The sequence below is a fragment of the Orbicella franksi genome, chromosome 7, assembly GCF_964199315.1.
Source record: "Orbicella franksi chromosome 7, jaOrbFran1.1, whole genome shotgun sequence".
Lineage (NCBI taxonomy): Eukaryota > Metazoa > Cnidaria > Anthozoa > Scleractinia > Merulinidae > Orbicella > Orbicella franksi.
Genome location: NC_138151.1, coordinates 17,152,546 through 17,169,944, shown reverse-complemented (window position 1 = coordinate 17,169,944; position 17,399 = coordinate 17,152,546). Strand labels below are relative to the sequence as shown.

Genomic DNA, 17,399 nt, shown 5'->3' with positions numbered 1-17,399 from the left:
TATAACCACGGATTTATACAGTTCTGCGTGGATCACTGAGTTCCCCCGCAAAGTAGCCATGTTCTGAGTTTAAGTTTCAGGTTCCTTTTTTTTTTTTTGTCGATATGCAAACTTATCAAAATTATACTGTCAAATCTCCTTTTAAAAGTTCATTTTGCGCCCTGCGTCACTAGCCTCCCACGCAGACGCTCTTACGCCATGACATGATCAAGAAAGGAGTTTAAAATTAGGAGCAACTGAGACGGATTATCACGATAACAAAAATGATTTGGATTAAGTAATGCAAAGCCAATCTGAAAAAAGCGTTTGTCTTCCGTTCGTGTAGACTAGAATTGGACTAGCCTTAGGGGGAACTTTCAAAGCCTTATCATGTTTTGGGCAGGGTGTCCACAGTTCTTCTCGACATGCCTGTCTCAGATGTCTCTGCAGGCTTTTAAAGCGCTCTAACATTGTCTGATTCAGTCTACGAACTTGCCTTTAAATTATTAGACTGATTACTCCAGTGTTCGGCTGGTCTGGGGTTATTCAAGCACCTCTTCATGTGAGCTTGGTCTCCTTCCTGTCACCGTAAACGAATGTAACGCTTGATCACGCACGCGCGTGACAACCAGCTTTTCGACCTCTAGGATTTTTCAAAGAACTGCTAAGATATTGTCATGATTTGTAAAGGTTATTCTTAACTTTTTAGATTTGTTAATTTAGACAATTTGCCAAGATTTTCCTAATTTAAGATTGATATGCCAAGATTTTCCTAAGATTATGCTTAAATTTGTAAGATTGATTTGGCGAGATTTTACTAAGATTATGCTAAAATTTCTTAAAAGTTACTAAGATTTTGCCGTGGCTTATTAAGATCTGTTACAATTAATTTATCAAGATTTTACTTGAATATATTATGTTTAGATTTGTTTTTAAAGATTTGCTAGCATTTTACCAAGATCATACTTAGATTTTTAAAGATTTGCTAAGATTTTATTAAGATTACGCTTAGAATTGTTACGATTTTCAAAGATTTTGCTAAGATTATGGTTAGACTTGTTAAGATTTTCTAAGATTTTTCCAAGATTATGCTTAGATCTATTAAGATTTTCCAAGATTTAATAAGATTTGTTAAGATTCGGCTTAGAATTTCACTAAGATTATGCTTAGGTTTGATAAGATTTGCTAAGATCTTCTTAATATCATGCAAGGATTTGTTAAGATTAACTAAGATTATAACAAGGTTTAATAACATTTAGTAATATCTAATCAGTTTTATTAAGAGTTTTCCTGCGAGTTTGCGAATCTAATTTCCAAATGTTACGCTTCAATTTCGAAAAGGAAATGCAAATTAGTGGCAAAAACAACTACACAAAATTCTTTTTGTTGGTTTTGGTCAGAAAAATTCTGAGATGAGAGATGAGCTGAGAAAACATACACTTTCCAGCTGCAGAAATATTGCTCCCTTCACCTGCGTGCTCTTTAATTGAAGTGGTCAGTGTTAGTAAGGCAAAGACAGTCAGTTAAAGTTTCCTCTAAGAACTTCTCCGTTTCGATCCGTTGGAGCGTAATCATCCAGTTACAGACTGTTGTGGACATCTTCTACCTCCTTGCTTCACACGAAAAAAGGAATTTTAAGGTCTGTACGAGGGCTAACAACTGCATAAGCATGTTAAAATGACAAATCTTTTTTTTTCGTGAAAAAAAAAAAGATTCAAGTTGAATGTTTTGTTACCACAAGACGTATTTTCAAATAATATAAACAGATGATTAAATCAAGTAGCCAAATAAACCATTCGGAAACGCTTTTTACGTCAGATTAACAAAACAAGTGATTGAGTTCTTCTTGGGTGATTTTTCAGAGTATTGATACAAGAGGTGGTAGGGTTTTTTCACCAAACTCCTGGCTCAAATACAGCTGAGTAGAATAACTGGGTGAAGCCGAAATATAAGAAACAGTCATTTGGCTGCTTCTGCTCATTACACTCACATCAAGATGTTTTTCGTTCTCCTGATAAGCTTGCTGGTGTGCATTTTAGCACCATCACTTGCAGAAGGTAAGATTTTAATTCACAAGTGTTATTTTATCCTAAATATGAGACTTTTTTGATATTGTATATACAAACAAACCAAATTAATTAAACAGCGCATTCAAAAATTATCATTGATCGTGATTAGGTAGGACATTGTCAAATTTAGTGAATGTTCTGATAACTGTATTCTAAGTAGTTCGCCATCCACCAATTCTACGTTTGACGTGAATTTTTAATTTTTCTTTACCCATAACCACTTTTTTTTCAAAAAATGAAAAAATAAATTAAGCCTCGCTAAACTCGAAATAAGAATTTAAGGGGGCTCTGACTGCTCTCTGAATAATTTTTTTTTTTTTTACACTTTGCAAAAAGTCGTATCTTGTCATGCTAATTACGATTCCATAGTAAAAAGTGTGGGTTACCGAGTCGTGCTTGAATCAAAAGCTAAAATTGAAGGTGTATTATTTCTATGGTAGCCAATAGTGATATAAGATAACCGCAACGTGTTACCCAATAATTGGGTATTTGTGTGGTATCAATAGTCTTACATCGCTTGATAAAAAATATAGCTGCAGGAAAGCGCCGGAATTTTTTGCCAGCCTTCGTAAAAAGAGTAAAATTTACTTAATATTAAGCCAAGCTAGAAGAGTAAAAGCGTTAACTGAGACATTAACATTAACATTATAGCTACATATGTTTCTACTTCAACAGCGTGCGGACAGAAGCCCTTTGGGTCCCGTATTGTAGGCGGCGCAGAAGCAGCCCCTAATTCATGGCCCTGGCAAGTGTCCCTTCGTTACAATGGACGTCATATTTGTGGCGCCTCCCTTGTCAACAGTAACTGGGTTGTATCGGCAGCACATTGCGTTGATGGAAGCAGTGATCCTAATCGATATTCACTGGCTCTTGGTGCGTCTCAGGAAGTTGCTTTGTTTTCTTAGAGATTGGTCTGAGAAGATTTAAGGCGATTTACTAACATCTTGCCAAGATTTACTTAGATTTTGTTAAGATCTGTTTAGACTTCAACCAGGAGGCGTTCGTTTCTCGTCATAAATTCTTGTTCTTGATATTTTTCCTGTAAAGGTGCTCACAGTAGAACCGGTGACGGGCAAGTCTTTAGTGTTTCCCGCGTCATCAAGCATCCTTCATTCAGCATGCAGCATCTGCGACATGACGTGGCAGTGTTGAAATTGGCGCGTCCAGCAACTCTTGGCGGGAAAATCAACACGATCTGTCTGCCATCACATGGGTCACGTGTCAGCCAAGGAACCAAGTGTTATGTGACAGGCGAGATTGTTATTATCATACATTTCCTCTCGCGTTTGAGTGGTCAGTGTAAAGTGAGTCTCGGTCGTATCCAATTTGAGAACGATTCTTGTTTAATTACTTCTAAAAACCGGGATTTTTTTTAATGTCTTAAGATTTTCTTTTTTGTATAAATATAAGGCTAGTTACATTTTATGGCAGGTCCACGCCAGCTCTAAGGCTGCCATATTCAGACCTGCCTTATCAAAACGTATATACACGTGTGTGTGTTTATAGAAGTTATCATCTGTACTGCGAGCCAACAAAGGTGGCATGACGCCAGGAGGATCTCGTAAAGTTCACAGTCCAAACCTCAACATGTAGCTAGTATGGATAAAAAGTAACAGGTCGAGGACGGATAACTTCTGTCGTAAAAAACTAAAAAGTAAAAATTTATTAAAACCTTTCGTTCTTGGAGGGTAACTGATGAAGGTCTAAGACCGAAATGTTTTAATAGATTTTCACTTTTTAGCTTCTTATGTCAGAAGTTCTCCGTCCTCGACCTTCTTTCTACTTGCTATTGTGAACTGCAGGAACAAGCTGACTCGAAAACAAAACATTTTCAAATCTACAAGACAGGTTTCGGAAATCATCTGGAATTTATGCTCAGAAATGTTGATGAAATATATCAAACATGAGAGACATTGTTTCATCGGGATATCCAAATACCGAGAAGAGGGTTAAAAATACGACGCGTAGCGGAGTATTTTGACGAAATTCGGGGTGTTTGGATAGCCGATGAAACACTGTCTGGAGTGTTTGATATATCTTCTCAATCGAAACAAAAACTAAGGAGTAAACAGAGAACTAGAATCGTCAAAATCTATGCTAATTAAGAGCGGGTATCCAAACCTCCTTCACAGTTGGGATTTTCTTTGTTTTAACTTCATGAATTAATAATGACTTTGAAAAGCATGTTGCGAGAAATACTCAGCAACCTATGGAAAATCATCACGAACCTCGCTGTTCGGATTTTTATGTAACTGGGAACAAAATACCCAGTATTAGGTTCAATCGGTGTGCAGTGAGCCTTAATTTTATCTTTTAAGGACAAGTTCCGTCTTTTTATTGTTGTCCTCTTTCTTGCAACATGCAGGATGGGGAAGAATAAACCCAAATACCAACTCACTCGCCCCTCGCCTAAAACAGGCCTCGGCGCCAGTGGCGAGTCACAGCGAGTGTCGCGGAACAAACGGAGGAACAGTGGATGAGAGTTCCATGGTCTGCGTGGGAGGCAAAGGAAGCAGTGTCTGTAATGGCGACAGCGGTGGCCCCTTGTCGTGTATGGAGGAAGGTCGGTGGGTCCTCCGTGGAGCGGCCTCATGGGTGACCAGCCGAACGTGCCCAGGTCACACATTTTCTGTGTACGCCCGTGTTAGTTCCTATATTAACTGGATCACAAATCACATCGGGCAAGGTACGTGCACGTGAAGAGGCCTCGGTATAATTACAAAATTAGAAATAAATAAACGATAGCCTCCATTTTGCGCGAAAATATACAGAGATATTTGTCCCTGGACATTATCTGTTCCGAGAGGTGAAAACTGTGAGCTTCAAGGACCATATAATGTCCAAGGACAAATATCCGAGTATATTTTCACGCTAAATGGAGGCTATTGTGTTTATTATCCTTCAAATCTTTTTCACAACAGACGCAGTTTTGAAATCTTTTTAATAGCGACTTTTTTATTTGTTATTTGTTAATTGTTTATTTTAGGATCAACTTGGAGTACAGTGCCTTAGAACTTTAGAATTATGTATTATAAGTCCGTTGTTATCATTGTGGTTGTCGTTGTCGTTGACGCTGACGCTGTCGGTGTCATTGGCGATATCATTACTATCATTTTTATTATTACCAGTAATTTAAACCATTTTGAAAAAAGATCGGTAATTTGGTCACTTATGGGCTGATTCGATAGAGGGCCTCATTTCAATGCATGTTTGCCCCTGCAAGCATGCATTGTTTGCCCCTATCAAGCATGCAGCCTGATAAGGCGTAATATTTCTTCTTGCATACATCATTGTGAGTGTTGTTAATTATCTTTTTTATTTTCTAGGTGGAGGAGGTGGTGGTGGTGGTGGTGGAGGAGCAACTCCTCCCCCCGCCCCCGGTGCCAACCAAGCCGGGTGGAGGAGGAAGTAAGTCACTAGAATAAGCATGCATGCGTTTTCCCGCCCTTCATGTTTTAGCTCAAAATATAACAAGTAAGCGTGGTTTGCAGTAAACTCTCGTGAGCTGTGCATGCGACCAAGTCGTACTGTACAGTTTGTTCCTTCAACGTTGTTTGGAAAATTAACTTTCGAACAGTTTCCAGGGAGCAATACTGTGCTATTTTTGCGAAAAAAAAAAAAAAAAAAAAAACGGCCTGAATGATGAAAAAAGGTTTTCTTTTAAGAATATAACACAAACAGCGGTGATAAACATTGTATTCCAACGCATTTTGATATAGAACTTGACGTTTCGTATGCTAGTTAACATACATTTTCAAAAGTGACCGTTACAAATTTTTGAATGCTACAGCATTGTTAATATTGAAGGTCTGGGACCTAGACTGAGAAAAATGATCTGAGCTCCAGCAATGAGTTAACCTGTCTAGACAATATGAGGATTAACAGCTTGTAAAGCAGTAACTTCTCACTACTATATTCGTAATCAAGCTGCGATGGCCTAAGAACAAGAGTTAATACGATAATTTTTTCATTTGCTCCACAAATTGCTGTACTTTTTATACTTTTTTTAAGCTTTCTGCTTGGGTTTTGGGATGTCTTCCCAACTTTTAGATCATAGGTAGCTTACGTTTCAAACCTTCTTTTCTGTCATCATGGAAACTAGAAACAAATAAACAATTTAACCGTTCTGATGAAGTCATAGCCCTTATAAGTCTAGGTAATCAACCGGTGTACTTGTGAAATTAGGAAATATTTTCACGCGCGTTTTATCAAAATTGTTAGAAATTTGACAAAACGCAAGTGAGATTATTTTCTAATTTCACGAGTATACCATTTGATCACCTTTTAACACCATGGGTGACAAATTAAGCTTACAACTGTTTACAACTTTCCCATTGCAATTTTGTAATTTCGCTTGTGAAATTTTAAATTAGTGTTGAAATTTCGCGCAATAAATTAAGGACTGAGTAATAATAGAAGCATATCACCTCGTCGAGGTGATATGCTTCTGGTAGTAATTTGTCAACCATGATAACATGATAGTAATAAACAAAACAAACAGGAAAAAACATACCCCTTGACTTAGTAAGTCTCAAGTGGTATCTTCAGTATATTTTAATAATCACACTATGCATTGCTTCATTTAGATTGTAAGGATATCTGGCCAGAAAGTTTTTGCAAAATATACAAGCAATCTTGCAGTCATCCAGGCATCGGACCCAACTGCAAATACACATGCCAAATGTGCTGTAAGTAACATATCTCTGGTATATATCCATTAAGTACATCTTATAAGCGCACAGGAAGAAATGAAACAAAACCAATTATCGTTCCCAAATATGTAATTCATAGAGAACTTGTCGTCTGAACCTCTCCTCCTCCTCCCGGCGGGTACTCTTTTTCATGGCCTATACGGGGGGGCTCCGCCCGAAAGGGTTGCCTTTTTCAGGCTTCATGTATATCAAAGAGTAAGGATTCCACAAGTTGGGCCAATAAGAAATGGTAGGGAAATCTATCATTTAGTTATTTTAAAAGGCCTTTAAGATATTTCGAACAGACGCACCTTATGGCTGTATCATTTCATTTATTAGGCACTATACGAAAATGACAAAGAAGTTAGCGATTTCTTCATAATACGGGCCGGTTATGAAAGCACGTGAATTGTGTACCTTTTTTCAATTAATTAAAAGCATACGAAAGGGGTACCTTTTCTGCCAAAATGGCGTACAATAGGGTTTGGGGTTGGACCTCGCGTCGGAGCCTCCCGGTATTGAACTTTGTAGAGTGCCCCACCCCCCCCCCCCCCCCCAACCTTCCTCGGTCCGGAGGTCTGACCTCATATCCTCCGATATCAAGTTATTGACCTGATATGGCCCGATTTATGACCGAATTTTGGTGCCGTAAATGCCATATCATTTAATAGGCTTGGGCGCTATATAAGGCTCCTTTTTCTCGCCATGGGTATTTTGGCTCTACTGTGCTGGGTCTTACTCAACCATGGCTACATCACATTCTCCAGATATGCCACCTCACTGTACCCAAATTTACAATTGGCCAATGAGAAACTGTGTCTACCGTCCTGATGTCCTGCGATATAAAGTCACTGACCTGATATGGCTTAGATATCATGCTCAATTGGCCGAATTTGGATACAGTGAATACCTAATCGTACCCTTTTGTTACGCTTCGGCGGCATATCAGACTAGTTTGGTCTCGCCATGTATTTTGACTCGACTGCGTCTCGCCAAAATACGAACCATGGCTCGACCAAACTCGGCTGAAATGCTGCCGGCAAAGCGTACCAAAAAGGTACGATCAGGTGTAAGTAAGTTATATTGAGGCAAACTGACAAATAAATCTCTCCTTCTCCACCCTCGTTAAAACGAGCCTCTTATGGTAGTGCATACGTTTGACTCTGGAATAATTCCCTTTTGGAAAAAAAAAATAAAACAGTGAAGAGAAAAACCAAAACTCCCGTCCTGATCCAGACACCCCCCACCCTCTTCTCAGCCCCCTTCTTCCATCTAACCCTTTCAGAAAGTCGTCGTAATTTTTTTTTCTCAAAGGTAATTCTGGCTTCTTTCAAGACACGGGCCGGGGCTGGTGGGGTGGGGTGGGGGGCTCACTAACCATGTCAGGGGTGATTGTCAAAGTACCGTAAAAATGTATCAACTGGTTTAAATTTCTGTTACTCGATAGCGACTGACTGGATTAATCTTGAAAAATTTTCAAATACAATGATTTTCTTTCATTTTTTTTTTTTTTCAGAATTACTGAACCAAGGCTAGTCTTGAAGACTTCGTGGGAGAAAAAAAAGTTGGAAGAATAATAAATATTGCTGAAAAATGACCACTTATTAGTTGTCCTTATAATATTTTCGGTAAAGAACAGTTTCCACAATCTTAAACTGATAAGTCGGAACACCGGATTTTGCAAAAAAAAAAAAAAGTTTTCAATTCTGCATCAGCAGACAGCATATACGGGTGAAAGGCGCGTAACCAATATAGACGAACCAGGTAATTAAACGGTAATGTCATACACTTTTTCTTTTGTGACTGATTTCAAGACTTACAACAAAAACTGTGCTTACAAGATATTATTAAATACATTTGTCAAAAAGGGCCTCAAACACAGCCGTCGACTATAAGAACCAGGGAGGAAAAACGACATTAAATAACAGTCAAATATAAACTACCTGTGTTTGATCATATCGGCACCACGAAGATTTTTGCTCTCTCAGCTATGCTCGCTGGTGTGTTTGAGCAAGTACCAGCCACAGGTTACTTAACCGTCTTGGGAATGACGCGCCTAAATACAGTAGTAAAAGCGTTTTGCGACACAGGTCACAAAACAAGGGTAAAAATCATGTTCCTATACTATTCGTTATGGAAGAATCAGCAATCTTTGTTTTGCATGTGCAATAACAAACAGTTTTTTTAAGTTTATTTGAACACGAAAGCCGACGAAGAAAACACAGACGAACCAGGTGATAAAATTCAATGTTATTATGTGCCATTTGGAAAGAATTTAATATCAGACTTACAATAAATAATCGATCATGTTCTGATTTCGAAGCTAGTCAATAACAAATACTGGCGTTAAAAGAAATTATGAAATCCATTGGCCAAAAAGGCCTCAAACACAGCTTTCGACTGAAACATGAAAGAACAAATAAAACCTGAAGCGTGTCCGTATTCTATGGTCATATCACTACCAGTGAGGATGATTTTTGCATCCGCTATGCTTTTTGGTCTGTCTGTGCAAGTGACCAGCCACAGGTAGCTAACCGTATTAGAAATGAGGCGCCCAAACATAGAACAACTGCTTTGCGACACAGGTTAAAAACAAGGATAAAAAATGTGTTTCTTTACTATATTTTATTGAAGTATTTGCAACCGACGGTTTGGTGAAATAATGGACAGTATTTGCACAGTCATGAAAGACAAGAAGAAAACACAGACGAACCAGGTGATGAAATGCAATGATGTTATATGCCATTTGGAAAGAATTTAATATCAGACTAACAACACATAGTCGATAGTTTTCTTAGATTCTTCATGACTGATTTCAAGTGCAATAACAAAAACTGCGAATTAAAAAAGTTATGAACTCCATTCGTCAAAAGGGATCCAAACACAGCTGTCTTGGAGGGGTAGCATAAAGGAACAAGTCCTGCCTGTTTTTGGTCAAATCGCTAGCAAGATGATTTTCGTTTTAACCTTGTTGGTGTGTGTCTCAACACCGTCACTTACAGAAGGTAAGACTTAACATATCTAGCGTACGTACATGATTTCCTTTTAATGACATATTGTGTGCTATAACATTAACAGCAGCTAGATATTCATACTCACATAGATAAATTCATTTTCAAGCTTTCCTTTGTTTTTATGTCCAAAAAGATCAGAAAAGATCATGAAGAAATTATCCTCTGCCGTACATTGTTCATTGTTACTAGCCTAAGTTGGTATACCCGGCTACACTTTGTACAAGAAAATGATTGAAAGGCGCAAACGGTATACTAAGTTGCCCTTTCTAGACGAAAACAACCGTTCTTCTTCTTCTCTTTCTGCATTTATTTATGCAAACAGTAAAGGTAATATGAGAGGAGAAATAATAAATATTTTTCATCCAACAGCATGTGGAAAGAAACCCTTTGGGTCCCGTATTGTGGGCGGCGAAGAAGCAACCCCTAATTCATGGCCCTGGCAAGTGTCCCTTCGTTATGATGGACGGCATATTTGTGGCGCCTCCCTTGTTAATCAAGATTGGGTTGTATCTGCAGCACATTGTGTCTATCAGAGCAGTGACCCTGGTCGATATTCACTGGTCTTAGGTGTGTTTAAAGCCTGTAGTAAATGAATGAACTACAGAGCGAACGATCGAGCGAATGATGATATGAAAGAAAGAATGAATGGACGAGCGAACGAACGAACGAACGAACGAACGAGAGTAAATGAAAGACCGAACGACCTCTTGAAGGAAGGAAGGAAGGAAGGAACGAACGAACAAAGGAACGAACGAATAAATGACCGACTGACTGACTGACTGAATGAATGAATGAATGAATGAATGAACGAATCTATCAATAACAAAAGTTCTATTTATAATATACATATCATATATTTACAATCTCAACTATATTAATGGTTTCTTTTCGTAACAACTTGTTATTTTTCTTAAAAGGTGCTCACAGGAGAACCGGTGACGGACAGGTCTTTGAAGTTTCCCGCGTTATCAGGCATCGCTCATTCAGCATGCAGTATCTGCGACATGACGTGGCAGTGTTGAAATTGGCGCGTCCAGCAACTCTTGGCGGGAAAATCAACACGATCTGTCTACCGTCACATGGGTCCCGTGTCAGTCCAGGAACGAATTGTTATGTGACAGGTAAATTCTTTGTATTTCGTTACATGAAAGGTGTTTTGTTTTTTAATCTGGTACCCAGAGCTGACTGTGCGTATGTTGTCTGTAACGTGTTTCTATAGGCCATTTTACAGTTTTATGCTTAGTTACCTGGCCTATGAATGCAAGCGAGGCTGGAGGTAACCTTGCTTTGATACTGACCTCTCTGTTTTTCTCATTTAAATGCCAACTGTTAGCATAAGAATGACTTGATTTACAAAACAAAAGCAGTGAAGTCTTTAGCAAAACAAGGTAACCTCGCTGTCACTCAAAGGCCAGGTCACTGAGCAGACAACTGTAAAACGGTCTATGGCGGCAGTCCTAAACTGTTATTTGATTTTGTGGAACTGCTAATTTCGAAAAGGAACAAGGTATGTGTAATTTTATTTTACGAAAACGTTACGTTCATGTGCTATTACGACGAACAACAACGAAGAAAATGTAAAATAGCCGTCTTGTGCAAAATTTGGATCGAGCAATCTTCTGAGCCGACGCGCTGACGAACCTCGTGCTAAAGCCTACTTTCCTCTTATATGATACATGTCAGGATATATGGACCAAAATTACTCAAATTTTTTACAATCTGAACGCAATGTAGTGACAGAAAGCAACACCAGATATAGTTCCGTGGCTTCAACATTATTTGTAAAAGGCAAAAAGTTTCAGTTCTGAATTCCATACAATTTCTGACGTTTTCAAAATTAAATTAGTATGCAGATATCATTGTTGTGTTACCATGGTTACATCGTGCGAGCTTTGATCTTCCGACATTTTTCCAGTGAATTTGGTGCGAAGTGTTTTCATGAATACGTTGATTCAGAAAAAAATGACTAGCAAAATGTTGTAAATTTTCACGTGTCCTTGGAGAGATAAAGTTTTCATCCTGATCAAAAAATACGTTCAAAGTTTGTTTTTTTTTTAGTTGCCTTTCTATTTCAAGATGTGTTGAAAGTTACACATGGAAATAAATTTAACAATCGCGCATTGTTATCCTAGTTTTTCAAGTCACAGTGTTCGCTGAAATTTCGCTTTATTTGTAAACGTATTCCAACCATGAGTTCAATTTTGAGCAAATATTACCGAATTAACTCTCGGACGTACACGCAAACGTATATTCTCACCTCCCCCCACCACATCCACCGTAATACATGGGGGCCATGGACCCCACTTTCCTGGGTGTGCGTTGTAATGAGACATATACAGCTTACTATACGACATGACAAAATTTTGGTTGATTCTGACATCATCTAACTTTACACGACGTCACTAAATAAGTCCGTCATCTTGGATTCCCACTCTTGCATTAATTCCGAGTCTCCTAAAATGGAATTTGCTTATTTTCTCAGAAAGTCAAAAACATAACGTGAACTGATGGGCAATCTACCCAAAAAAGATACCAGAATGTAGTTCTTGATAATTGGAAAGAATGAACTAAGCTAAGAATTCAATAAAGTCAATAGTCTATAGAGGTAGACGTTAATTCAGCTCGAACTGCATGTCAAAATGTGGTTGTTATGGCAATGTCAAATGACGTGGAGAGATAGTGAGTTGACACGTCAAAGTCGTAGCAAGGGATGAACGAACAGCCACTGAAGTTTCAGCGTCAGAATCCGTTTTCAAAATTTTGACAAATCTTATCTAATCTAGCCATTTTTGTAATTTTTTTTATTTACTTATTGATTGATTAATTGATTGATTGGTTAATTGATTGACTGATTGACTGATTGATTGATTGATTGATTGATTGATTGATTGATTGATTGATTGATTGATTTCTTGTCAGGATGGGGAAGGATCGACCCAAACAACAACTACTTACTTGCTCCTCGTCTGAAACAAGCATCGGCGCCAGTGGCGAGTCACAGCGAGTGTCGCAGAACAAATGGAGGATCAGTAGATGAGAGTTCCATGGTCTGCGTGGGAGGCAAAGGAAGCAGTGTCTGTAATGGCGACAGTGGTGGCCCCTTGTCGTGTATGGAGGGAGGTCGGTGGGTCCTCCGTGGAGCGGCTTCGTGGGTGACTAGCAAAACGTGCCCTGGTGACACATTTTCTGTGTATGCTCGTGTTAGCTCTTATATTAACTGGATAGAAGAACAAATGAAAGGTGTGACATGATCTGGATACTTATTTGAGGCTATATTATAATGCAATTTAATGTTTACAAAAACCGAAAATCGGCTATTGAGATGCTCGATTGGAAATTATCTAGTCTTTAGAAGGCAATCCGTCTTCTTCCAAATGGGCAACCATGATTTAAGTGTATCATCGCAGCTCGAAGTGCACGCTTGTTTCGGCAGTGGACAGAACATTCGGTTTAGTATCAAAGCATTTACAGCGAACAAATAACCTCTATTAAATTTTGTTTTGTGTAAGTTTGCCATCTCAAAGCGCCATTTCCCCATTAAACCTATTACTTTTATTTATGCTTTTTTTCAACGTTGATTCTCTTTCCCAAAAAGTAATATTTCAGTGCAAGGATTTCCCAGCTTTAAAATCTGAACTATATTCATGTCTAGAGGTAATAGATCAAAAGCAAGAAACCGTGTTTTACCACGTTTCCAAACTTAACGTAGAACAGAAAGTCAGTGGAAAATACGACTCGCAGTGGAGTATTTTTGACGAACTTTGAGGTGCATGTTTGGAAATATGACAAGACACCGTCTGGAGTGTTTGATATATCTTCTTAATCGATCGAAACTAAAGCTGAAGAGAAACAAGAGAAATAAAGCAGTTAAAAGGATGCTGATAAATTATGTCAGATATCCAAACAAAGTAATGGTTATAGGTAAAAGTAAAGTCTACATACGAGCCAAGTGGCTCATCAGGCCGACGCCTATCTCCGGTTTCATGTACATGTAGCATGAAGCGACTGGGAGTATTTCTACTCCTCCCTGGTTGGGATGCTAGTCCATCGCAGGGTTACTCTCAGCTTTAAATTCGCCGGTACCCATTTATACACCTGGGTGTATAGAGAGGCACTGCGCGAGTAAAACGTCTTGCCCAAGAACACAGCACAATGTCCCCCGCCAGAGCTCGAACCCGGACCGCTCGATCCGGAGACGAGTGCACTAACCATGAGGCCACCGCGCCTTGCACAACGTCATGGTTATGATTACCTTTAATTCCTCCGTTTTAATTATATGAATTACTAATATGTTAGGACCGAGAATGCGTTTTATTTCATTGCTATAGCTTATCGACCCTAACAGTTGATACACACTTTCCTTCACTTTAGGTGGTGGAGGTGGTGGAGGTGATGGAGGCGGTGGAAGTAAGTCCTTGAACTACAGATTGTCATTGATTGCTGTCAATGTCCCTTTCTATACATTCTATTGAGTCTTTAGTGCACCACTAAATTCAAGCCGATTCCTATTGGTTTAAATTGATCACGAGACGCGATAGTGTTCATCGGCGAAGAGACACTATCAGCCCATAGTGCCCGTCCGAGGAAAACCCTGGATGGATAGTACTCGTCCGTGAATTTTTTTTTTTCTGAAAGCAAGAGGGCTTATAGGAAAAAAAGAATAAATATTTGATTGATCCGCTTCTAGAGTGTTTTTGTGTCGAAACTATCGGTCCGGATAGTTTTTCTTTGGAAATCTGATGTTCTTAAAATTAGCATATTTGCCCTCGAAGATTCGCCTCTCGGGCAAATTTTTGTTTTAAGAACATCAAATTTCCGCGGGGCAACTATTAGCCGTTATGGTTCATCACTAGATTTTTGCCGATTCTTATTGGTTTAAATTGATCACGTGACGCGATAGTGTTCATCCGCGGGGAGACACTATTAGCCCAAAGTGTCCGTCCGAGGAAAATACCCGGAGAGTTAGTACTCGTCCGTGAAAATATTTCTGTAAACAAGCAGGCTTATAGAAAATAAACAATTGAATTTGTATTAAGAGGGTTTTTGTTTGCTTTCTTTTTTAAATTTTACATTTGGCTTTCACGGCTTTCATCTACAAAAGTTGAAAATAATTCAATATGATTTTTGAATTGGCGCGCGGAAGAAAATTTAGTGGTGAACAATAAAGACAATAGAGTGTTTATGTCTCGGAACTATCAGTCTGATAGTTGCCCCTTGGAAATTTGATGTTCTCAAAACTAGCATATTTGGATATAAAACTAGCATGTATGCTAGTTTTAAGAACATCAAATTTCCTAGGGGCGACTATCAGCCGATAGTTCCTCGACGGAGACACTCTATTGTTCCTGAATAGTTTCTCGACAGAAGCACTCTATTGTTTACATAGAAACACTCTTGAAAGCTTGGAAAACTCGATAAAGCTGCGGAAATACTAACTTGCGGCACTTGTTCCTAAAACATTTCTCGTTCTCCCAAACTTCCATTTCGGTGTTTCTATGACAAGGTTTTTTTTTTAATTTCTCAATCGATGCGTTACTGTTTTGTAATATTCAGACTGTCGAGACAGCTGGTCAGCGGCAAATTGCATGCGAAACCGACGATGGTGCAATTATTCCACAGTGTACCAAAACTGTAAGAAGACTTGTCGAAAGTGCTGTAAGTTAAAATGTCAAGTGTACTGGCTTTTATAGTATTAGTACTTTTACTTACACATTTCTGTCAAGATGAATTCAAGAAACATACCAACGACCTCTTCCTTGCGTACGAACCCAAAATACATTGTCTTCGCGATCGGGCAGATTTGACATGTAGGAACCATTTGAAACTTATTTTTAACCACAAGAAGTCTTTTCCGAGTTGCTTTTAGTTTTCCTCTGTTTCAAAACGAGTCCTAGTGCACAACCTTTCACATGGAAATGAGTGCAAAAAAAGCTCATTTCAATATGGACTGATTGTGCACGAAGAATCGTTTTGAAATAGAGGTAAGAGCAACTCGCAAATGGCTTATTGTTAATCTACTTTTACAACTGTCTAACTGGATTCAGTCAACAATCTGTTATCGATTCTAGCTTATCTCGTCTGGACAAGACAAGCCAATCTCTTTCGTGTATAAATGACAACTAATTACACATTTTGAAAGTACCTCAATATACTGTTACAAATCTTTAACATTTTCAATGATAATATTAATGTGATTTTGGTCCTTCGTTCAGTGTGATTAGGAGATTGGTTTATTTGCCAATTGTGCTGTTCTTGTTGAAATCATCAAAATGATTCATTTATATATTGGGTTCTTTATTTCAGAATCATAGAAGCAAGCGACATCTCGTAAACAGTGTCTTTACAAGAGAAAACGAGAGAAAACTCTTGGGGAGAAATAAAAGTTGCTGAAAAACAATCTCTTTGTTTCCTTTCAATCTTCTGAGTAGTTTTTACGAAATGATTGAAATGTTCACTGCGCAACATTGGTATTGCCAAAAACAACTACAGCGATTCAAAATCCTATTAAATGGTCAATCTCGGGGGAATGGATATTGGCCGCTTAAAAGGGCTTAGCCCCTTAATGGAGGTAAAAACAATAGAAAGCCCTCATCAAGACTTTGATTACTGGCTGCCTAATAAGGGTTCGATGTCCTTTTTAACGAGCTTGACACATCATATACGTCAAACACCACATGCAAAACTAGAAACTATCAAAACTAGAAAGAGATATAGAGAACTGTGAATGAAAGGCACTAAGCAAGCTATATGCAGATTACTTTGGACAAGGAGAAATAGCTAACTAGAGTAAGAGAGAATTCTTACATCTGTCCACAAGCGATTGGCCATTTGAAGGGGGGGGGGGGGGCTTCTTTTAAAAAGGACACACTTAAACACAGACATTTTACGGTACGCATGCGCTATGATGATTCAACATAATATTGCGAAAATGATTTCATCATTTTACCATGATCAACGTACGTACCATACTTATCACAGGTACTGGTGAGCTGATACAGCGACCTGCCGAGCGAAGTTTTGGTTAACGACTTTTGATGAACTAGCATTAGTCTGATGAACTAGCAATATCCTTGCCTCGTGCTACAAAATTTCCACGTGTTCCTCTGGCGCAACAATAGTGATTTAGTTTCATTTATTTCCTGTTTTTTTCTTTCATATCTGCGGTGATGAGTTAATCCCTTTGCAGATTACAAATGCAGATTAGAAATAAACAGACAGAAGTTCTGGCCGTCTGAGCCAACTCGCCCATCCCACATGTACAACAAAATCTGCATTTCTATCCACTCTAATAGGCCTACTTGCAAACACTTCCTAATTCCTTGGGGCAGAAAGGCCAATTATAGGTTTTCTGCTAGCAGGCTGTATCCGGCATAGCCTATATTGCTGGTGTTTTCCGTGGGCACGGTGTGCTCGCGAGTTACCGGTATTAGTTCATGAAAGAGTTCGCCGCCATCTTGGCAGCCTCACTACCACTCCCTGGGACGCCTTTTCCTGTCTTGCGCTCGCTTGATAAAAATGCGCTCGTTTGCCAAAATACAACTGCATTGCAATTGAAGGCTGTATCCGGCATTGATTGCTTCAAGAAATAATTCTCAACATATCAATGCCAAATAGGTTGGTTTTTATCTTTTAAACAACCCTGAATA

At 38.7% G+C, this 17,399-nt stretch overlaps 2 protein-coding genes across 3 annotated transcripts; both read left to right on the top strand.

Moving 5' to 3' along the window:
- The first annotated feature begins 1,975 nt into the window (after positions 1-1,975).
- LOC145493614 (chymotrypsinogen A-like) lies at positions 1,976-5,019 on the top strand. Its single transcript, XM_081473101.1, has 4 exons — positions 1,976-2,036; positions 2,679-2,935; positions 3,555-3,637; positions 4,355-5,019. The coding sequence occupies exons 1-4, from the start codon at positions 1,976-1,978 to the stop codon at positions 4,746-4,748; spliced, it is 795 nt and encodes a 264-aa protein (XP_081329227.1). The 3' UTR covers positions 4,749-5,019.
- A 4,556-nt stretch (positions 5,020-9,575) lies between these two features.
- On the top strand, positions 9,576-17,333 carry LOC145493035 (chymotrypsinogen B-like). Of its 2 annotated transcripts, none has more exons than XM_081472439.1 (7): positions 9,576-9,744; positions 10,123-10,320; positions 10,671-10,874; positions 12,673-12,993; positions 14,134-14,160; positions 15,307-15,408; positions 16,057-17,333. In XM_081472439.1, coding segments are annotated over exons 1-7 (909 nt in total). In that variant the 5' UTR covers positions 9,576-9,689; the 3' UTR covers positions 16,059-17,333. The 2 variants fall into 2 exon arrangements, with proteins under 2 accessions (XP_081328565.1, XP_081328564.1); XM_081472438.1 differs by having other exon boundaries at positions 9,581-9,744; positions 14,125-14,160; positions 16,057-17,332.
- Positions 17,334-17,399: the final 66 nt, after the last annotated feature.